This window comes from Platalea leucorodia, assembly GCF_965183815.1.
Source record: "Platalea leucorodia genome assembly, chromosome: 6".
Taxonomy (NCBI): domain Eukaryota; kingdom Metazoa; phylum Chordata; class Aves; order Pelecaniformes; family Threskiornithidae; genus Platalea; species Platalea leucorodia.
This window is the reverse complement of record NC_138828.1, coordinates 15,402,134-15,425,364: the sequence shown is the minus strand read 5'-3', so window position 1 is coordinate 15,425,364 and position 23,231 is coordinate 15,402,134. Positions and strand designations below refer to the sequence as shown.

Genomic DNA, 23,231 nt, shown 5'->3' with positions numbered 1-23,231 from the left:
CCACCCAAGCTAAACGAAGTCTGAGATGGTGGTCGGATGGACTTTTCACCAGAGCAAAAAGGAAGAAAGCATCCTGCCATTTGGGTTATTACTGTACTATTCTTTACTAATTTAGAACTGCTGAATATATATTTATGCTGTCTGAAGGTTACAGAAAGAAAGTCTACATTTCCTAGCATCTGCCAAGCACATGGGCAACTTTTACCTCACTGTATTAATCTAGTCTTTTTCCTCAAGACCTAATAACACTTGGCATGACATCAACCCTTGCTTAGGGGTAATAAAACCAAGAAAGCCGTAACTAGGATAGTATTTTTAGGAAAACACTGAAAATGGGGGGCTCTCTTTTATGAAACTCAGGAGGTTTTTATGCAATTTTCTTTGACAAGAGAAAAACAGTTCTGTTTTTGTTAGATTTACGAAGCTGATGGCATGAGACATCCCTTGAAGGCTTCCCTTGTTGGCCAGGAAAAGGCTGTTGGACTGTGTAGTGAAAGAGTTAGGGGCCTTATTAACTATATCTTGTTGGAGTACCTCCATTTATCGTAACTGTAGAACTGGCAACCATCTAATTTCATACTGGCCTGTTTTTAACATATGGTTTGCTGTCGTTTTCAATGTTCTTTCTTTCTCTGAAAAATGCAAATGTAAAATACTTAATATGAATGCTTAATTTTTCCAGCGATTGCCCCTTCATCTATATTCTTCCTAAAAATTGCAAAATGGGAAGCTGCAAGATTTTATAGCTTCTGATGCATATGCAAGTAATCTAATGAATTTGTGGTTTAGTTAGAAAATAGAGATATTTAAGCGTATATTTAGAACACACTTTACAGGATAAAGTTCTCCTGTTTATTATTTTTAAAGTACAAGTACTAAATCCTCAACATAAAGAATGGATTCCTTAGACTATACTTTATTATCTCTTAAAAACTACAGAAAAATGTATTACCTTAAAAATTTAACTGCCTCCTGCTCTAGCCTTTTCCCAGTTCTGAAATAAGGAATGGGTGAAGAAGTTGTGAGGCGGTAAACAAGTGTTGAACCTCACATTAGTGTTGTGCATAGCACAAGTTCCTTAGCTATCCTGAGGAACAGGATCCTTAAGCAGCCCAAGGCTGGGAACCTGCTGTTGGAAGTGCATCTACCAAATGAGATGTCTGTTTAGAAAGCGGAAAAAAATGTCTAGGAGTATGAATGGGTATTTTGCTATTTGCATATTGAAAGACAGGGCCAAAGAGTGTTCCAGACACTTATCTTCTAGGATGCTGAGTTCTGTGGTATTCCCAGTAATAGGAAATGATATGCGTGTACTTTGAGCCTACTTTAAACCTACAGAGTGTTTGGGGTCTGCTTTTGGGATCATTTTGTTTAATGCAGGAGTTCGAAAAAGCCAGGTATTGAGTTCAGTTGGATGTGATATACATACCAGTGAAAAGTGATGTGTATCTTTAGCTCTCTTGCTCTCTGGTCTTTCCTAGTGACGATGAAAGCAAAAGACATTTTCTAACGATACATGGCGGCTGCTTTGTATCATCAGCTTCAGCAGTCAGTCGTCAGATCCTGTGATACACACGGTGCTGAGATTGCCAATGCTATAGGTGAACATATGCAATACACTGTTTTTTCTTCCCACAGTGTTTCCCAGCAGTATGGTTTTTTGCATGTACTGCGCACTAAGGATAACCGTTGGGGGGGTGTTTTACTTTAGTTTTTCAGCAACATTATGTCATGACTAAATAGTCTGGGGATAGTTATATTGCAGATTAACTTTCCTAAAACCCTTCCCACTCTGGCAGTAGGAGCAGACATTTCCAAAAGACAATATCTGTAGAATACCTGAAGAACGATGAATATGTCTCTGCTAAACAGCCATACATAATAGTGTATTTGCCTACACATGTAAGTGTGTTTTGTAAGTATGGAGGAGGAGGCTGTATGTGTTTTCTATGTATGTAGGAGGGCTTTGCAGTCCAAACGGACAACGGAGATGTTGGTATTTGTGACTGGAAACAAGTGTGCAGGTGGTCCCGTCACATCTGGGGTTTAGCTCTGCATAGATCTATATAGCAGTTCATCAGTAATTTCACATTTGAGAACTAGCTTTTGACTGCAGTTGTTGACTAGGAGGAAATTGGCTGGTTTATCATGAATTTATTATTGAATTAAAGTGTTTTCATGTTGTGAGCCTTTTCATTGGTTTTGGTTTTAATCTAGCCTTAAGTCAGAGTTTCCCTTTGTTTCCAGTCCTTCGTTTCTGAGCTGATAAGTCTTTGTTAATTTGGAGCACACTGTGTTCAGCCTTATTTGTAAAAAAATGGGAAAAAACCCACCCAAAACACTGAAGTCTGTCAAGAGATGAAGGCTGTGAAACAAAAAGTCACCAGGAAAGATGTCTAGCAGGAATATAATGACCATGCTGAAAAGCATTTTTTCAGCAGAAATAATGTCATTCGTTGGGATGTTTCCAGGATAAAAAGAAGCCTTTCTATTTTCTGTAAGGGAGTAGTGACAAAGAAGCACATGTAAATTATGCTTTCAGAGGTCTTTTTCCAGCATACATGCAGCAACAGAGTGTCAGCCAAAGCAGCAGCCAAACAGCTAAATATATTACGAAAATATTCCAGTTGGTAAATAGGTTTAGGCTTCAGGTTTGCAACTAAGGTGATTTTTCAGAAATCTGTATTCTTCAATGCTTTTTTCACAATGTTGCTGAATGACTTTCATTTTTTGTTCGAAGGTGCAATTAATTCCAAGTTGTAACTACTTAAAACATCTTAAAATTGATTCCAGGCTCCTAGGTTTTATGCAGCTGTAACCTCACTAATTACTGGAATTACTCGCAATATATAATCTAGAGTTGCTTCCAGTTAGCAGGAGAATCCTACACTGGACTTTGCCCTACACTTTTTAAGAGCCTGAGGCAACTCCCATAGAGATAATATTAGTTTAAGAATTAGCAATGTTAAAGCAAATGAGAATTATGTGGTGATTTTGATTAGATGTCAACCGGGCACTAGTAGAGAATTAGATCCCTTAATGCAAAAGTTTCAGTGCTTATTTTATCCAGTGCTGAATTAGTCAGTTGCTCTCATGTTGTCACCCTTCTGTAATAGAAGTAAATAATTATGGAGCAAAATGTGATTTTTATTTTAGAAGTGTTAACATAATTTTTAACAAAAAAAAATGCTATCAGGATACAATTTTCTAATTATTAAGTTGTCTGTTTCAGTAAGTAGAGGCTGCTTAAATATCTGAAGCACTCTTTTTTTGCAAATTTCTGTTCATTATGTGGAAAATCATCAGACAAGTGGAGGACAGAGTCTTATTAGTTCTTGTTATGGGCAACTTTTTTCTTGTCTATTCTTATCTTGTCTATACCTTGTCAATTATCTATAAGCAATGAAAACTTTCTGAAATTAGATGTTAGAATCCTGTACTACAAAGCATACTGCATGCAGCATAAGGCCTAATTTTGCTAGAAAAAGCTAATTAATGAACTGGAAGCTTCTGGCTTCAAGACCAGTTGTTATTTGATTACCTTTGTTGTGTAGAAACAGGGGATTTGCCAGCTCACATGAGAATTTTACAGAATACTTCTAAAGAGTTAATTTTCCAAAACAGAAGAAAATGACAACCTAAATTTTGTTGGCTTTGTACATTTTAAATAACATTACATTCATGATTTGATTTTTTTTCAATTTTCCCTTGTGTCATACAAAATAACTACTGTTCTTAATAAATTATTTTCCTGAAAGCAAAGAATAGAAGCTTAGTCACAATTTCCAAATATTTTTGCACAATCAGTCAAAATATAGTTCATGATATGATATCTTCCTTACTTGATACTACATGTTGCCAACGTTTACTAGGAGATGCTGAATTCAGCTTGTGCTCATGTTTGATGTTGATAGGCACACACTAGCATTGTTAAAGAGAGTCAGTAATGCAAGACTACAATGTGACCCATCTAAAGCCTCCCAAAGAGTTATTTTCACAACTTAATCCCACTCCTGACAGAAATAATCTTTGCAAAAGTAATCTTTGAGAGTTAATTGGTAGCTTAATTAGGGAGCTGGTGTGCTAAGACGCAGGCTGTGACCCCTGGACTCGCCTCCAGCCTCTTGGAAGATGTGTGCCGGTCAACTCTGGAAGGTCTGGGAGGATGGACCGTTGTGGTTCATGCGAGGCACCTCTGTCCCTCATATCTGCAGGTGAAAAAGCAGGCTGGCTTTGTTCTGAAGTGATATAAATACACTTAAGCAATGACCTTAGGGAATTCTAGTTGTGTTTTGTGAACTATATGTAGTATTCAGGATACTTTTTCTGTGACACAGGGGGTAACATGTTAAAGAGCCAGGCATTTCGACTGAACTGGGCTTGGATTTCACTAGAGAAAGAGAACTACGTCGTAGATGAGAACTCCAAATTTCTGGAGGTGACCATCAGACGCAGAGGATATCTGCGAGAAACCTCTTTTATCAGTAAGTAAATCTTTTATGTTTGAAGCTTCTTGCACCAGAAAAGGCAGCTGTTAAGGAGCTGTTCCATAGTTGCTTGTTCCTCTGTTTACGTAATAAATGTCAAATAATGAGAATAACAATGGTGTAGATTTTTATTGCTCAGGTGTGGCTGTGTGTTTCATTTTCCACTGCTGCCACCCAGAAATCTAAGTGAGTATGTATATTAGTAGATGGAAGAACAAATCAATAAACAAATCTGCCCAGTGTCTTTTTCCTGAAGTCACTTGCCAGACAACAAAACAGAAATTGGGATACTCTGCTTTGTTTATTTTGGCAGGAGGATACATTTCGTAACACATTAACTTTAGCTATAAGTAAACAACTAAGTTCTTGAAGTAGCTGGTATCTGCTTTCAGAACCAAGTTGTGGAGAAGTTAGTCACAACTCCTCACTTTACAAGGGCAGTGTTATGCCGGCCTGTGAGCTACGAGAAAATCTGAAAGCTACTAGGAATTCTCAAAGGGTCGTCTGCTAGCATAGGTGGCAGGTGTAGAGCACACTGAAGTTACGAGTGTGCTATCGTGGGATAGCAGAGTACTCAATCGTGACAGCTCTGCAAAGTAAATAGGAATCATAGGAATGTTTGCACCAATGGAGCGACTCAAGGAGCACTGAGCAGAAAGGTCTTTTCCTCCCTGATTTAAAACAAAAAGAAAAAAGGTTTAAAGTTTTAGGGTTTTTTTATCATTTAAACCCATGTATGATGATATTTGCTTTGTGCAACACAAATATATTGGGCTATTATCTGAGTATTAATCAGGCATTTAAAACCTAAGCAGTTTTGGAATAGAAAAAACTGTGGTAATTTAGGAATTAAATAATTTAGGAATGATTTCATACTTCCCAGCCTTCAGAAGCTCTTCGCTAGCCATCAGATTCTCCAACAAACACGTAGGCCATTGACTTGAGAGGGACTAATCATTCTCAACTGGGGAGGTAAAGTGACTCATAATTGCTGGTGTTGAACCTTAATAAAAGGTGGTCGTATATTTGAACTAATGCTGGATTGAAACCCAAAGGCAGTAATGAATTTCAAAACCCCACGGTGAGTTACAGATCTTTGCTTCATTACATCCACAGTTGGATTCTGCCAGTATGTGTGCACTTTTGATTAAAATGAACAAGAAATGTAGCTATAAAAATATACAGGCTTAAAAATGTGTAACAATTCCTTGTATTAAAAAAAAAAAAAATTTTTCTTGAGTGCCTTCCTATGATATATTTTTATGCATGATACAGTCTCACTTAGGAAAAAAATTAAAACAAAAATATAAAAAAATGGAGTGTTTGTGGTGCATTAAGTAGCGAAAGCTGAATGAATCCTTATGCCAGTTGTAGCATCCTGCATGTGAGTTTCCAATAAAGCAAGTTCACATTGCTGGATATTGGTTTTGCTCTTCCAAAACATTCATGGTTTATCACCATTTTATGAACTCATGCTGCAGCAAAAGCCATCTGATCTGAATAGCAAATGAAACTTACTTTGAGCTAAATCCTCATCTGCTGCTTAACTTTGAGCTAAACGGATTCATCTCTAGCCCTAGAATCTCTATGCAACTACCTTCTGTGTTTTTTATTAAGATGAGAATGTGCAGTCTTTTAAACCTGTACAATGAAAAGCTTCTGCTTGGATACTACCCCAGCAGCGAGGATGGATATGTGACTAGGTATTGCAGTTTAGAGTTGCATGAGGAAGAAGAAACGGGGGTGGGAGAGAAGGAGCAAATTTACACAGCGTGGTGGACCCAATAACCCTGAGAACATTGTACTCAGCTGCAATTCCGCATCAAATGTCCAGTTATTTACCTACCTAGCTAGGAGAGCATCTGCAGAAGCAGGACTTCTTGGACAGATGGCAAAAATCTTTAGGGCTTATTTAGTGTGCAGGTAAAAGTGATAAAAGAACTTCACAGATCTTAAATGTGCATAAGTACAGCACAGACGCGGAGCAGTAACAGAAACTGTAAGCACGAAGTATTAAACATATAATGATTAATTTCTCTTTGAAAGAGATGAGTGGTGGGGTAGGTCTTTTTTTTTTTTTTTTATGTGGGTGACTAAATTATACCTTCAACGAAGCCTTGAACACCTTAATGGACATAAATTTCTTAACAGGCTGATACATCTTTTCTGAAGGCATAACTGGAAAATTTGTTCCACAAATTTTTATATAGATGGGAAAATTGACCTTGTTGAACAGTTCTGTTCAGTCATATTTGATAAATAACTTCATGCCTCAGTAACTTTGTTGATGCGTGTATAGGGTTTAAGTGCCCAGCAGGTGAAGTCAATGGAATTTTTTCATGCAAATACAATTCTTTATGCATACAAATGTCGGCAGGACCTACCCTAATTACCTATTTTTTTACTAGCTATGCAACAATGTTAGAGAAAGTGTGATATAACCATCCTTATTTTTTTCAGAAGGTCAGTAACTGTCAGATTAGCATTTTAAAACTATTTTTTGTGGTGGTGGTTTTAATTTTATTAAAATACTAAAGTGCATGGAGAATAATTCCTCTGAATTTTTATGCAGGTATTGGAACCAAAGATGGAACAGCAGTAAAGGATAAAGACTTCAAGGGGAAACCTCAGAAACAGGTCCAGTTCAATCCAGGACAAGCTTCAGCTACCTGGCGAGTGAGGATATTTGCGGACAATGAATACGAGGCATCTGAAACATTCCAGATTGTTCTGTCTGATCCAGTTATGGCTGCCCTTGAGGTTCCAGCAATAGCAACGGTTGAAATTGTGGATCCTGGTGATGGTATATATCACTTCTTATTCCCTTAGGATTTGTTATTAGGTGCAGTATTGTTCACTTGCGGGTCTTGTGAGTACCTGTATACCTCATCTGTCCTTGCTTTGTTGTGGTTCAGCCTTGTCTTAAAGCTTCACCTAGCTGAACAAGGAATTTGTATTTCTTATTAAATCTCTTCCCTGGCTAAATTTATATTCTGTATGCAAAGTCATACAGGTGTTCAGCCTTGGTTCCCCCTTTCTCTCATCATGTTTTTCTTCAGTATCTACAGTGTATATTCCTCAGCTGGAATATAGAGTAGAGGAAGATATAGGTGAACTGCTGATTCCTGTTAGAAGATCTGGAGATGTCAGTCAAGAACTCATGGTCGTTTGTTCTACACACCAAGGTATGTTACCTAGCTAGGTAACAGATTATTCAGTATAATATTCACATTTAAGTAAGTAAAAGAGTAAATGCAGTTGTTGTTAGTCAGCAAGTATTGCCAGTAACTTCAGTAGCTGGAACAAGTGATTTTTGCAGTGAACTTATGCGTGTCTGGTTCTCTGTTTAAAGAGTGTTTTAAAGCCCAAAATGTAAGAATGTGTGTGTGTGTGCGCGCGCGCACAAATATATATGTGTACATAGATGTATACCTTTTTTTTGAAGAGGCACCATTTTTTTTTCCTGCAGCTTTTCCTTCGGAAGAGGAAATGCCTGTCTCTGCAGTGAATGTTTAGAGGGAAAAAAGGATTTTTCTAGTCTCAAGCCCTGTACCTCTCCTGTTGCTGAGGATTTGACTGACCTTTGTTATACCCTGAATGAGAACTGAGGTCCCCAGCGTGGAGTTTTTCCTGTCGTCAGTGTTTTGCTTTTTGATTATGTAGCTGGAAGAAGCCAAGTCAGGGCTTCAGTTGGTTCAGCAAGAACTAGTATTTAAAAATTGACAGACTACAGGCATTGAGTATCACTTTTTGTTTAAACATAGCTGACACAGAAGGCTGCATGAAGCAATGATCTGTCTTAATAATGCTTTTTATCTTGTTTGTGAATCTGTGTTATGAAAGGCGGCAATGTATGGAGTTGGTCATGAACCACAGAGAAGAAATGTAGATTTAGAACTAAACCATTTCTAAAATCAAATGAGATTTTTGGGTTGTGGTTAGGTTAGAGGCCAACTATAAAGTTCAGATCACAACTCTGTCTTCACTAGATATTTAGAGATGTGTGAATGTAAGTTGGTGGCGGTGCCTTGACTTCCAGCATGGTGATAGTCACTCAAATACTATAGTTAATACAGACAGTTAATTAATAATATGATTCTTTCTTCAACTCATTTGAATCCTAAGTTTTCCAAATACAGTTCTTGACTACAAAATAAGCCTGCTATAAACTGAAAAAGCGAGGTGGCAGAGGAGAGAAAATATTAGATATTGTAGAAATACTAGATATTATAGAATATATCAGATAACTCTTAATCAAAACTAAAATGTGCATTCAAAAATAGATTTAATAAAGATAAGGTAACGGGCATTTATAAACGAAACCAGGCTTAAGATAGAGGTTAGCATTTATCCTAAGCAGTGAAATATGAATGTTTTGATTGAAAAAAACTGGGTTTTGTATAGAAGTCTTCTGTCAGCTGGTCATAGCTTGAGATACCATCATTCTGTATGCTTCGTGGGCAGAGAAAATAGGGGATCATCCTTAGTTCTGTGACTTATTTAAACTTCTGGTTCAGAAAAATCCTTTTAGCGTCTTTTGTTTCTATTTTACCCTTACCTGTAAGAGTCAGCCTGAGTGGCTGGCAGGAATCTTCAAACGACCTCTGAATGCCTGACACACTGTTCCTTCATCAGTGACTTATAACGGCTTAACAGAATTTCCCCCTCTTTTGTTGTGTATTGAGGCACAGAAAATCTTACCTAGTTACTTAAGGCTTTTTGTCCTTGTAGGCTGTCAACCTGTTTGGCCTTAATAATGCTAGCTCTTTACCCAAATGCACAATTGCTGTAATTGTTGTCATGATCTGTGTTTTTCACACACATGCTGCAGTAAAATAATTTTTCTCAAAGTTTTAAACCTGATGAGCGTAGTAAACATGATGCTGGCTCTCGTTTAATCTTTCTCAGCCTGCTTAATATGTGTCTGACACATTACTAACCCCTGTCTGCAGTATAGGAAGGTAATTGATGCGTGTTGTGTGTACTTACGACCTTTGAAAATCAGGCCACCTAACGTACTCAGAATTACGTGGGTTAGAAGGGACCTTGAGAGGTCTCTGCTTAGATCTGCTCCTCAAAGCAGAGGCAGCTGTGAGCTGGGACAGGGTTGCTCAGGCTTTTGTCCCCTGGAAATCCCTGCGGACCCAGGGCAGGCCACTGAGGAAGCCCACTTGTAACTGGCCTTCAGGAAGAGTACAAACTATTAACCACCACCCTTTGATCCTGGTGATCTAGCCAGTTTTCACCCATCTAGCAGTCCACCCAACCAGATAGTAACATCCTAGTTGGCTACAAGGATGCCAGTAGTGCAAATCCACAGCAGTTCTTAGATTCCTACTGCGTATAAGCCTTACTTTTTTCTAACAAGTATTTCACACAAATAAACACAGCAGAAGTAAGAGGGAGGGATTGTTTTTTTCCCCACCTTCTAAGAATCACACAATGAGGTAAACGTGAAGTTTACCTCAAATTCCCATTCATTTCTTCAGGAAGAGTTCTCATCCTAAAGCCCCAGTGACTTTCATAGGCATTCTGATCCATGAAAGAATAGCGTGTAGAAGTGAAAAGGGAAAACATCTTGCCATTTTTCAGTGCAAATGTTATGAGATGTGGTCAGTTGTGTGTAATGTTAAATTGTGGGCGACTCCATGTCCTCATCTTTCAACAGCAAAACCTATTTGGGGGTTTTGCCCATTGCCTCTCCTAACTGCTCTTGCACTCTTTTCTTCTTCCCTCGCAAAATTGCTTTTTATTGTGACTGTTCAACTGCTGATGGGGCTGTGCTCTACATAATTCCTATCAAAGCATATTTTTGAGAGTGTTTTTTTCTTTAATTAGTTGACTCGCTTCTCACCTGATTGAAGTGCAGCCCCACAAAGAAGTTGAGTCAGGGTAACTGGAGCTAATAGTGCATTGGGAGCAGGAATGGTTTCATGAGGGTGCTGGGTGATAATAAGAGCCCTCTGAGCCACTTTGCTACTAGAGAAGTTGTAATTATAAATAGGAAGAATTTCTTGTGTTTAACTTGTTACCAAAGCACATTTATTAGCCAGTTCCAGCATAAAATACTTTTTCTGTGTTTATTTCATTTAAAGGGCTGTTGTTCTTCCGCTGCTTTAAAGTCCTGGGTCCCTGTAATTCATTTTTTTACCCTCTCTCCTCATAGGTTCTGCTACTGGCACAGTACCATCCACTGTCTTATCTTACTCTGACTACATCTCACGTCCTGAAGATCATAGCAGCATTGTTCATTTTAATAAGGATGAGACTGAGAAAATCTGTCGTATTATCATTATTGATGACTCTCTCTATGAGGAAGATGAGACCTTCAATATTTCTCTGAGCATGCCAGCGGGTGGCCAAATTGGCACTGAATTCCCGAGCACTAAAGTAATAATCCTGGCTGACACAGATGATGGTAAGTATGAAGAAGTAATTTTGTTTTGCTGGGACTTTTCTCTTTGAACGTTTTACTGATTAAATAATCTCTTCCACTGTGTTTTTGTTTTTTAAACAGCTGAAAACATGGGTCTCGGAATTGCTTACTCAGTAGAAAAACTGTCAGAACAGACATGAACTGTGTTCAAGATACAGTGTAAATATGTATTGTGCACTTTGGCTTACGCTGTTTTGTTATTGCAGTAGGAGTTGAGGATTAGATTTTATTTTCTTTACTGACACAGGACTAGATGGCTGTTTTATTATTCCGAAGTAGATCTGTGAGGATTAGATTTACTGTTACTGCAGCAGAGTCTGTGATTACAGTAGTTTACACAGGTATAGGATTAGTTTTGTAACAATATTATAGATGAAAAAAATTGTATACTATCAGATAAAGCTAAAGAGTAGAAATAGTTAATACAGGCTAATTTGCATGCACAGTATTTCCCAGTGTATCAAGATTAGTGCACTTTTAAGGTAGAAATGCAAGTCTTCCTGTTTTATTATAAAATCAGAGACACAGAATTCAATTCAAAAATTGATACTATTAGACAGAAGTAGAAGAAAAGCCACGTACTTCCTTGTCATACTTCTGTTTGTTCTTTTAGTCTCTATCTAAATCTTTCTTGCTAATCCAGTCTTGTGAATATAATTGCACTAAGTAAGGCAGGAGTTTTGTACTGTGATTAGACAAATCCATGATATACAATAGTGGTCGGGTTCAGTATTTAAGCTATACTGAGCTGATTCTTTGGAACTTTTGATTACCTTCATAAATAATGAGAATTTGGGGGCTGATTTCTGTGCCCTGTAATAAAAAAGTAATTTTCACTCTGTTATATGAAGAAAAGTAAGAAGCTAAAGATCCAGGAGAATATTTCTGTTAGCTACTGTTTATTTCTACCCTTTTGTATGTCCTGCAGAAGTCAACTAGTCAAAACAGACAGTCAAATGGAAGAGGGGAACAATGTTGTTTACTCAAATGGAATGTGAATGGGCCAAAATAGTCACTGGTGTAATTCCTCTGAGGCCAAAGGATTTACATCAGAAGTGAATTTGCCATGAGAATGAAGTTAATAAGAGTGTCACGGTCTTTAGCTTGATGAGATTTGTCAACAGGCTTCTTGATCCTTTTCAGAGTATAGGAAGGGGAAAATAATGCAGAATTAGCCACTAAGGAAAGAGTTGTTTTCTTTACCAGACACAATGATCAGATTTTTATTTTCATGGAAAACAAAATTATTTATTATCAGCAGATCAAAACTGGTTCTATGCAGTTTTTAATAGATAGAAAATTATTTTATATAAAGCTAAATTACTATATAGATAATTATTTTATGTTAATTGACAGAAAATTATCATGCTTCTACTTTTCAATACAACTTTGATAAGTCATCATATATTCACTTTCTTTCTTTGTTACAAAGCTTTCTTTCTAAGAGAACCATCTGGCAAAATACTTAACAACCTATCATCAGATAAATTCAGAGTAGTTCTGTACTCGGGCTATGTCATATGGGAAGGTAGCCAGGGCTTAAGCTCAATTTGTTAAAGAGTGTGCTCTGAAATGAAAAGTCTCTAAAGAATACGTCACTTTGTAAGGCTATTTCATTTTGAATAAAGAGACAGGAAACAGGCTGCCACTCTATTTTGATCCGACCTGGAAGGAGCCTGCTGGCATTGGACTGATTGATAAGAAACTGGACAGACTTCTTTCTCAAATGTGTAAAATTTGAGTTTCAAAGAGTAGAGTTTCACCAGTTTTGTTTTTCTGCAGAATGATACCTTGATCCACCAAACACTTCTAATAGTTATACAGTACTGTAAGTGTATGTACAGTGGATAAGTGTATATACTTACCACTCCTAGAGTGGATAGTCCTACTGTCCATTGAAGTGAAAAATGAGATTTCATAGCCATATGCCTGGTTGTGTCTGAAAGATGAATGCTTTGGTGTTTCTGTTAATACCGGGAAAAATGGGTTGTTTAAACAGATAAAATTTCCCATTGTAAAGTGCGATAATAATTCAGCTAATAGCTGAAGTATGCAGACCAAACTTGGAATCATTGATAGGCTCAGCAAAGGAATAAGGCAATAGTAAGCTTGAAAGTGCCTCTTTCCAACTGGAAAAAAAGCTAAGCACAGCTTTGATAGGGGATGTGACTGTATTCGCACAATCCTTTGGTCAAGTTAGTCATGATGGGGTGCGCTGTGATGCCTCTCTCTTCTCTAGAGAGAACCCTGCAAGAAGAAAAAGAAAGAAATTGAGAGACAAAGACTTTAGCATATGTATCAATAGAATTATTTGCAGCATTAAGGGATAATAGTAATCCTGTGTTAGCCAGCCCTGGAAAAAGAAAAGGAAAATGCAAAATGTTATTATTAAGAGCTGATAGTGTTCCAAAACTACTTGTATGTATAAGTGGCCATGCACAGCACAAATTAATGATGATTCAGGCCGTGATTAGCTTTGACATAAATGAACCTGGGACATGGTACACGGTTTTTGCATTTGTGGGCTTTTTTTGTATTACAAATTTTTACAGAAATGTCTGTAATGCTGGCACCACTTCCAGAATTTTACAGTTTTATGAACTGCTTAGCGGTTCAAGTAGAAAGTAGGTAACCTTGCAGCAAAGTACTAGGTGTAGTCCTTCATGTGTTATGGCAAGCTCTGAGGTCTGAACCCCTTTATTTGTAAGTGCAGATGGTAAAAATATAGCTGGAATTGAGTAAAGGGCAATATAGCAGATAAGCTTGAACAATTACATCATAAGCGCTTAAATACCTACAGAGGCGTTAGAGTACATCAATGCAGTCAATAGAGTTTTTGTCGATAGCAAGATAAGGCCTTTTGACAGCGTAGAGAGGTGTGCAGCAATGACCACATACAGATATATGCAGTATGAATGTGTTCCCTGCTATAGCAAGCAACGCAGGAAATATTCCTCACACTTTTTCTGAATAAAAGTAATTTGGGAATGGTTACTTTGCTCTTTTGTTCACCCACGATGAGATTCTGTGAACAATCCCTGGCATACACGTAAAAGGAAATACCTTGTGCTAATTTTATTCACAGCATTCCATGTCTCACAATGATCAAATACAAAGAGAGCAGGTTATTGCTTGGTATTAGTATCAGTATTGCCTAACGTTAGTAAGATTTGAAGTAACAAATACATTTCTTGTCAACAATTTTAAAAAAAGAAGACGTTTTGGAGAGAAAAGGTGTGAGTTTCTTAGGCCAAAGAAAGCTGTACGTAACTGCCACAACTTTAATGTCAATCATTTCGGTGCTGCCACATGTCAGTGAAAGTTGAAGAATTAGTTATATTAAGTGATCTGAAATATTTTCACTCACATTAAACTTTACAGCAAGAAGTAAGCCACTTAAAGTGTCACCAAGGAAAGCAGTCAGATATGTTGTCAGAGTTTCTGTTAGTGAAATTACTGCTGTTTAAATATTTATACAGAGTGGTTCACAAAGTATATAGCATATTTCAGAAAAAAAAAACATTCTATCAGTAAAGGTAATGTCACCATAAGGTGAGATAAATATAAGGCATTCAAACATTATTAAATTCTCTTAGTCACTGTTCCCATTTTGAAAGTCTGATACCAGAGCACAGACGGGAACGGAAATGATTTTTGTCTTGCTGGCTGTTCTGTTGGGATGTCTCATGAGAGCTTCATAAAACTTGTGAGATCACTGGTATCCACAGTGCTATGTGTGTGTGAGGATGGAGAAGAAAGCAGTTTCTTGGTTTTATTGTTTCAGGGTTTGAGGTTTCTTATATGTATTCTGCTTGGGTCTCCCTCTCTGAAAGGCCCTACCTTGCTGCATTTTTAAATAAATGGTTCTGTATAATGGCCTTATACTGGAAAATAAAGCACACATTACAGTGACTTTTTTCTGTGAAATGGATGAAAATTTTCTGTATTAGTTCTGTACATGGGCCTGTTTTCATCTCTCAGATTACAACTGTAGAAACTTGTCCCTATTTAGCATCTGAAGGATTCAAATTTCCACCATCTCTGCTCAGATGTGGTACGGTTTGTGCATTATATGGAGGAAGGCATTGATCAAGGCTTGAAGTACGGTATGAGAGGCATATGCCCAGGGATTCCTTAAAGAGAAAACAGACTTTATAAAGAAGACAGTCCTAAAATTTTGTTGTCAATGTCATAAGGAGAGGCCTGCCACAGACTGCCTCAAATGAAGACCCATAGCTCCTCACAGAGTCATGTTACATGCTCATAAAAACCAGAAATAACTCGTTATTAGGTCTCAAGAGTTTTCAGGAGTCACTAGTTTCATATAGCTAAGTGCATGAAAAAGTTTAAAACTTAAATATCTCTAAAACTAATTATTACTCCACATTCTCATAGCATCATAGTAACATTTAAATAAAGGAAAGTGTTAGTTCAAGAATTAAAAAGAAAAAGAAACAGCAAGTTAATAGTCAAGACATGATGTCTGTCCTTTGATCTAGGGTCTCTCCAAGCCAGAGAACAATGCAGGTTTTGTAGTAGACCCTTGATCCTAAACCAGTAAGCTCCGAGTTGCGTGCCATTTTCCTGTAATGGGGGCGCTTGGGAGCACGCTGTCCGTGTCTAGCTGAACAAAGGGTCCGGTTGTTCAGTAAATGGCTTTGAAGAAATAGGTGCAAAGAGCTTGTGGTTTTCTAAGCAACTGGAAATCCACATTAGCTCTTTGCTCGTGTGTTTAAGTGGCATCACAGGTAGAACGGATTTCAGGACCACAGCTTTCAAACAAACAAACAAACAAACAGAAAATTGGCTGGCCTTCCAGGCCAAACTGACATTTAGAGCTATTATTTTATGAAGGAAAATGGATTTTAAATTAATAGTTTATGGAATTTCATGATTGATATCACTGTTGTTGAGTGAAGATTACCAGTTAGCTCAGACGCTGTTCTGCTTTCTTAGTTAAATATTCAGTAATTAATGTAATGATTTCTTCACTGACCATCCTAAAAGGGAAAGAAAAGAAGTGTATAAATACATGAATGACCTCCACTTTTAAAACTGCATTTCTTTTTTCCTTTTTTTTTTTTTTTTTTTTTTTTTTTTTTTTTTTGACTTGGTGTGTCAGCTTTTGAAATCCTAAATAAGGTATGTGTCTTTAAAATACATTGGCTTGGTAGAATTTAAAGGGTACTGAGGTTATCTTTGCGCTCCATAATAAGAATGGATTGTGTTTCAGAGACAAGTGATTAATTCACTGTACTACTTGAGTCACAAGTGTCACCTTCCTTGAGGGCTGGACCTGTATGTCTAATAGCCCATTGACTGATGTTTATTATCCCTACTCTTTTTGGGAGAGTAGGGGTATCTAGATTGGACATTCAGAAACTCTGAAGATGCAGAAAATGCTGTTGAATATGTCACTGGTCACAGTATCCAAGGAATGATTCTCTCTCGTTGTACTATATTTGTATGGGAAGCATGTTCATCTGAAAGATTAAAAAAAGGGAATTATAGAGATACCTTTGGTTTTTTTATCTTATTTTTTTCTGCTTGTTTTGGAAATGAATGAAAGTATTTGCTTACTCAGTATTTTTCATTGATGATACAATAAGACAGAGAAACTTTGGATCATTGCAGCAGGCATTTCAAGTTCTCTCAGCAGGAGAATTATAAACAGCTTAGCACAATTTAAGATGACAAATTACCATGAGTATAATAGAAATGGGAAAGATGACTGTAATAAGAATACTATGACTGATTATTGCATTTCCTTAAGCCATATTTCAAAAATAAAAGCTTGTTATCAGAAGGAGCAGCACTGACATCTGAAGTTACGATGTTACAGTCCATATAGTTGTAGACACTGTATGCACTTTCAAGGGGGGAAAAAAGTTACTCTCCCAATTAAGGAGGCTGGTATTTAAAGGCCAGTTCAAGACAGTTATCATGGACTGCAATAAGCTGAACTACCTAATCTCTTAAAACTTTAAAAGAATTTACAACCTGTACTTGAAAATCCATTAAGCTGTGTCTAAGGGAAATTGAGGGACTTTTGATATTTGAAAGAAGATTCCAATGTAAATAGAGAAAACTAACCAGTCTAATTTTTAAACTAAATCTAGAATCTTGGACAGTTCTTTAAGAGAGGAAGAAGGAATGGGAAACAATAGATGATATTGTATTAGGAATATTTTTTTAAATTTTTAAAAATGTAAAGAATAGTTTTCTTTTAATTACAAAGATTCTTGATTACTCTTGCCAGGGTAAGTACTTTGCAGTGATCGTCTTCATGAAATGTAGCCGAAATTGTAACCATTCTTGTCAAGTTGTATTTTTCCACTCTTGGTGGGGGACCCCAATGATTTTTCTGCCCACTCCGTTGAAGTAGGATCCTGGTCCCAGTGACGCCGATATAACCTGGAGTGTTGCCATTGCCCTGTGAAGAATTACTCTTTCTGTGCTTTACACAAGTTGATTAACAACTTATGGGACATCATTAGTCACTCGATAATCCATTAGTTATGACAAAAAGGTGTGTAAGTTTGGATATTTAGACTCCTACTCTTCTCCCCACCATGTGGGGAAGACTTCAATAGTAAAAACTGCATAGCTGGTGGGAAGAGAATGTGATCATCTTCAAACTCTTACCTGTCATGGCAGGGGGAAAAATGCCCAAACTGGGAAATAACTGATCATTAAAACTGCTGATTGGAGGGATGGGAGGAAGGTGGGGAGAAAAATTTGTGCTGGGGTACTGTTTTAGGCAAAGCACAATGTTCTTTGAAAACAGCTTGAAGTATTTAATTGACATAAAATGAGACATTCAGTTTGACTTTCAGTCATTATACCCTTTTGCTTAAAACACAAAAATACTGCAAGAATTGAAAAAGAATTTTTCAAGAAGAAAGCCAACACCTTCAGTCTCCCAAAGGTTGCGATTTTTAGCTAGAAGTCAGTCCTGTAGTCCGGATGAATAGATCTGTCCCTCAAAAAACCACATTTTCAAAGAGCTTTGTGTTTTGTTAAACTATTTAACCCATCATCAAGTGTCTGGTTTCATTCTCTAATCTTTCTCTTGAGTTTTGCATGCAAAAGCTTTGCTTGTCAGACATGCTGCTGGGCTGACTGAGGAAGGAAATGTTTTAGCCTGGTTAAAGGTAATCTATCAAAAGGTTGAAAGTAAATATTAATGCAGTCCTGCTTGGAACACTTGTACTTTCCTTAATACTGTGTGCTGAAGACCTCGTCTGCTTCTGCAGCAAGTCTTTGTGATTATCAGGGTTTGCTCTGATGGTAAAGTAACGCAAAGGTTCGCAGTTCAGTGGCTCAAGAAAATTGCAGTAAATATCCAACAAAGGTGCCTGCAAGCTGGAGGGGCAATGTTTGCATAGGTATGTGCCAGATGGTGTTCTGATGTTTTTATATGTACATGGAGGAAGCAGATAGTGCCTCTAGGCAAGTGTAAAATTCTCAATTAGCTGAGCAGTGCTGTCTGTCCCTGCTGAGAAAAGAACTTAGCTAGATGTTCTCTCCATTTGCAAAAGCACATTTACTTAGGTGTGGGAAGGTGAGATCCAGAATGTAGAAAATTATTACTAGGATGAGGCACTTTTATTATTGAGTTGCTTCACATTATATAGAAAAGCCTGTGTATTTTTCTGTGCTCTACTTGGCACATTGAATCATTGGAAACTGTCTGTCCCTTCTGTAAAACTGGCTTTAAGCTCAGTAACAAACTGAGCTCTGGAAAACACCAGGTAGCCAAAAATTAAAAACTTTTTATGGACCATAGTGTTTTACTCTAAGCTTCCATTTCCCCAGCTGTAGGAGACAACAATCACGTCTTCTAAAGCTTTTCAGAGTTCTTTGAATTTCCCCAAGAGGTACAATAGAAATGCAGCCTATTAGATGAGCGCCAGGCTTTGTGCAACTGCGTGCTTCTACTAAAGAAGATGCTGGCTATTGTGCTAAAATAATGTTTCTGTGGTATTGGAGAGATTGTCTACATTGTATTAATACAGATTAGCAGTAATATGCAACACAGGAAAAATGTGTCAGGCTCTATTAATACTGATATCAAGATAAAGCCTACTATTGTTTAGGTGACAAAAGTAAAGGAGGCCATGTATTGAATTTAGCAGACTCTATCCATTACTTAGTAAAAGCAGCAGGTATAACGTGTCTCCAGTGTGTGCTTCTTCATTCTTCTTGATGGGTATTCAGAAAGGCGGCTAAATTGGCGCTAGTTTGAGACAGTCTTGTGATGTTTGATCTCTTATACTAAACAACAGAGTCTGCTTAAACCCAATTTAATATTGACCTTTTCCATGACCTGGATTGTGCAACTTTTTGTGTTCCCTGTGAATAACTAAAGTCAGTTTACCACACTGAAGAGAAAAACCAGCTTGTAACCCTTTAATCTGCCACATCCATGTCAAATGTTTGTTTTGAAAACAATTTAAAACAAACAAACAAAAAGTCTAAACTCTTGAAATCCTGCAAACTGCCTTTGTCTTTTAGGGAGGGGGGAAGGTATATTTAGGTATGTATTTCCTTCAATAGTAAATTTCAAAAAAAATTTCTGCTTTGGTTTGCATAACAAAAATATAATGGAAGAACTATCCCATGTCTTATGTCTGTGTTATGCTACATAGTCTATAATTTCTGAAATGGCTCTTTTACTTCAGATGGTAAGGTAAACAGCCAGTAAGCTAAACAGCTGGCTGTGGAAGATCTCTGTCAGCTGCAGATAAGATAAAAAATACATAGATATAACACTTTATTTACTTAAATCAAGGAGTGTTTAGTTTGTTTTTTAAAGGATAAAAAAAGCCTTACATGAAGTGGTAGGCAGGTGCCTAATAATATTTATGTAAGTGGACAGTAGATATTACTGGGATTTGCAGGGGAAATTAGTAATGGTTTGGTTTTTTGTTGGTTTGGTTTGGTTTGGTATTTTTTTTGCAGCTGTTAACAAAATAAAAGTCAGACTGGAGAGTTTGAGCACTAAAAGTCAGACTGGAAAGTTTAAGCACTAAATATACATGTGCACAAGAGCAAGCCAAAAGAGGCTCTTTCAAAAATATATGCTTTTCTCTCTGTATTTAGAACCTGCTTTGTACTTTGATAACGCTGAATATCGAGTGGATGAAAGTGCAGGTTACGTGGAGATTCGTGTCTGGAGGACTGGAACAGATCTGTCCAAAGCAGCTTCTGTCACGGTGCGTTCCAGAAAAACAGAACCAGTGTCAGCAGAGGGTGAGTTACTCATAAAAATGTCACTCAGGTTGCTTTAGAGTATGTGAGCATGGAAATGGGATATCTGGCATTCGCTCTTATTTACCTTCAGCATATATATGGGGTGGAAAAGTTAAGTAAAAGACATCAGACGTGGATTTATCAGGTAGAAAACACGATATTTGTGTCCCAGTTGTGTGTGGCAAGGACAGCTCGGCTAAGCTCACTGACTTTCTGATGGAGACTGCAGAACGAATGTGAATGAAATGATTGTTAATTTACGCGCACCTTAACTGATGGCAGACATTGGGAGAAACGGAGTGAAAAAGAGAGCATTGTCTTTATAGTACTGTGTTTCCCAGGAATAAAACTGAATTTACAGCATCAATCTGCTGTTGCCCTGAAGTGATGCTGTCGGTACGTTAGCCAAGGAAGCTTTATTTATCTATGACAGCTGGTGCATCTGAGATTTTAGGGTCTCTCAGTTACTGTACAGAGAAATTCTGGAAGGCGCCACCAGTGTGACCTCCAAGGATTTTCTCTGTCCAACACTGACCCAAAATACCCCAAATATGGTGACTGTCTCTGTAAAACCCTGTTTTTATTTTTCAGTCCCAACGAAAAGTCATTTTCCCTGTCAGACTTTGGGAATACTTAGGCTGGCCAAAATTTTGCAGTGCTGTTTAAATATGTTGCTTGACTTGCTAGCTGCTAAATTAATCTTAAGGAGCAGTTACAGCTGCTGGGTGTCAAGAAAATCGGTTGTATTCATGAGAATTTCCCTGTTCAGCCCAACGAATTGGTGACACACTGGCAAGAGACAGATCAAGCTGAAAGCAAAATTGTATTTTTTAGCATGTATGTGATACATAATAAGATTTGCTACAAAAATAACAAAGAATTATAGCAACTAGTAATGCAGCATGTATGATTGAAGGAACATATATGGAAATAGAATTTGACTACAGTTACTGAAGAACAGAGAAGTGGTTAGCAAAATACACAATCTATGTGATGAATATGTGAAGACTCACTATTCAGGTGAAGAAATATGATTGGGTCCTACAGGATTTTCTGTGTTGTGTATAAAGTAGTGAAGTAGTGTTGCATTTCTAATCTTGTATTCATAGGGTTTTTTTTAAAAATCACTTCTGCCAAAGCCTAGTTATGAGATTTGGAAAAAAATTCTTTTCACAAAATCTTTTCCTAGTTTCGAGTATTTATAGAGGTTTTTCATACAAAAAATATTAATACGGTTGTATATGAAATGCCTGTGCACACAATATTTGATTAAGAAAAGAACAAAACCTGTGCAAGAATTGTAGTTCTTCATGATGCACAGAGCCAACCAGGGCGGTCAGCTCTTGTGCGGGTAAGTGTTCCCTGCCTCCAGTCCAGAGGCTGCATAATGATGTGTGAAAGAAAAAGGCACAGTTGCTTTTAAGTATGTCAACTTCAACATACCGTGACAAAGAAGGGAAAGAATTGCTGTCATTACAAGCAACAAGTAGAACATTTAAAAGGGGATAGGAAGGAACAGTCTGGTTAAAAGGAATGCAAAATTATGGAAATAGTCAGAATCTTAGTGAAACAATGGGACACAAGCAGAAGGAAGAAGTGAAGTCATTTTACGTCTTCCAGTTTAGATTTAAGTCTCATACACAAAAAAGTCATTCTAGGTGTTTTCGCCTGCACTCAGCCTGCCTGCTTCTTTTAGGGTTGAGACAGTGGTAACAGCATGATTTTCAAGCTCAGTGATGTAGCCTAGTGCAAGACACTTTTTCTTAGGGTACAGCTGGTATTATTCTGGGACAGGCATCTGCTCCTTTACAGGTAAATAGCCAAGTAAAACCTCATGCATGTAGTCCAGAGTTGAGCAAAAGGGTTAAATTGCTGTGGACATCAGGTCTGTTGTGTGTTGTTGAGGCTGTAGCCTGTTACTCTGCAGTTTAAGGGATCATAAACAAGTTTTAATTGTGCTGATGGCATAAAGAGTAAATGATGATCCAGATACTTATTTGTGTGTGTGTTGCACTGTATGTTCATCGTTCCCAAATTGATTTGTACGTGACAAAAATCTAAATTAAATTTTCTCCAGTCCAGCAACAGAAACAGCTGCAAACACATTTCATAAATGTACAAGTGATTGTTAACATATAGTAGTAACTGACCACACAAGTATTGTTGCTTCCCAAACAGCTGGAGTTGATTATGTGGGCATCAGCCGTAACCTGGATTTTACACCAGGAGTCAACATGCAAGTGTTTCGAGTGATCATCCTTGATGATTTGGGCCAGCCTATGCTGGAAGGTCTGGAGAAGTTTGAACTAGTTCTCTGCATGCCCGTGAATGCAGCGCTTGGAAAGCCTAGCAAAACTACTGTCATTATCAACGACACTGTCACTGACTGTAAGTATAAAGGGGGTGGGGGAGAGTTTTTCCAAGGGTTTTTCCTTTTAGTGTTTTAAGTGCACTTAGAAGGTGGAAGAGCTCTTGTTGCAGTAGCATAAATTACTATGTACGTAAGTGCTGTGATCTATCATTTACCCCAACTACCTTATCAAGATTAACAGCCGTGTGCTACACCTGAAATTGGAACATGGGGCTATAGTGCAGGTTCTTTACTCTGGCTTGTCTTCCTTCTCATTATGTACTTGAAGGTACTGTTTTGGACAAGTTAACATAATAGTGGAACTGTGCCATGAGCTAAAAGTACATTTGTTTATGCCTGGTGCATTAAAGCTATTTGTTTGAATGAATATTCATTTTGAAGGTAGAGAACCTTAGGGATTAAACTTTTTTCCCCCTAATAGTTATTTGAACACCAAAAATTGTAGGGAGCTAAGTTTCTCAAATAATTATGCAGATTGCTATTACATGAAGCTGTAACTGTATTGTCTCTTCTAGGGGAGCATTAAGGGGAAAAAAAAAAGGTAGGTGTAAAACTTTAAAAGTAAACAACACTCAGCGTAGCCCATTTACAGGTTCTCCAGCACTTGCTAAATAAACCAAGCTGACTCTCAGCAGTCTCAGGTTTCTGCAAATATACTGTGTTTCAAAGACTTAAAGAAGCT

General features: G+C 37.5%; 1 protein-coding gene across 1 annotated transcript in view; it reads left to right on the top strand.

Annotated features, from left to right (window-relative positions):
- Positions 1 to 23,231, top strand: part of FREM3 (FRAS1 related extracellular matrix 3) — a gene marked incomplete at both ends in the record, with an annotated part of 71,495 nt that overhangs the window by 29,330 nt on the left and 18,934 nt on the right. Inside the window, 6 exons of the mRNA XM_082315040.1 lie at positions 4,338 to 4,484; positions 7,060 to 7,290; positions 7,547 to 7,672; positions 10,654 to 10,905; positions 20,029 to 20,178; positions 22,357 to 22,566. Coding sequence (XP_082171166.1) covers positions 4,338 to 4,484; positions 7,060 to 7,290; positions 7,547 to 7,672; positions 10,654 to 10,905; positions 20,029 to 20,178; positions 22,357 to 22,566 — 1,116 coding nt within the window. The remainder of the gene's footprint in view (positions 1 to 4,337; positions 4,485 to 7,059; positions 7,291 to 7,546; positions 7,673 to 10,653; positions 10,906 to 20,028; positions 20,179 to 22,356; positions 22,567 to 23,231) is intronic.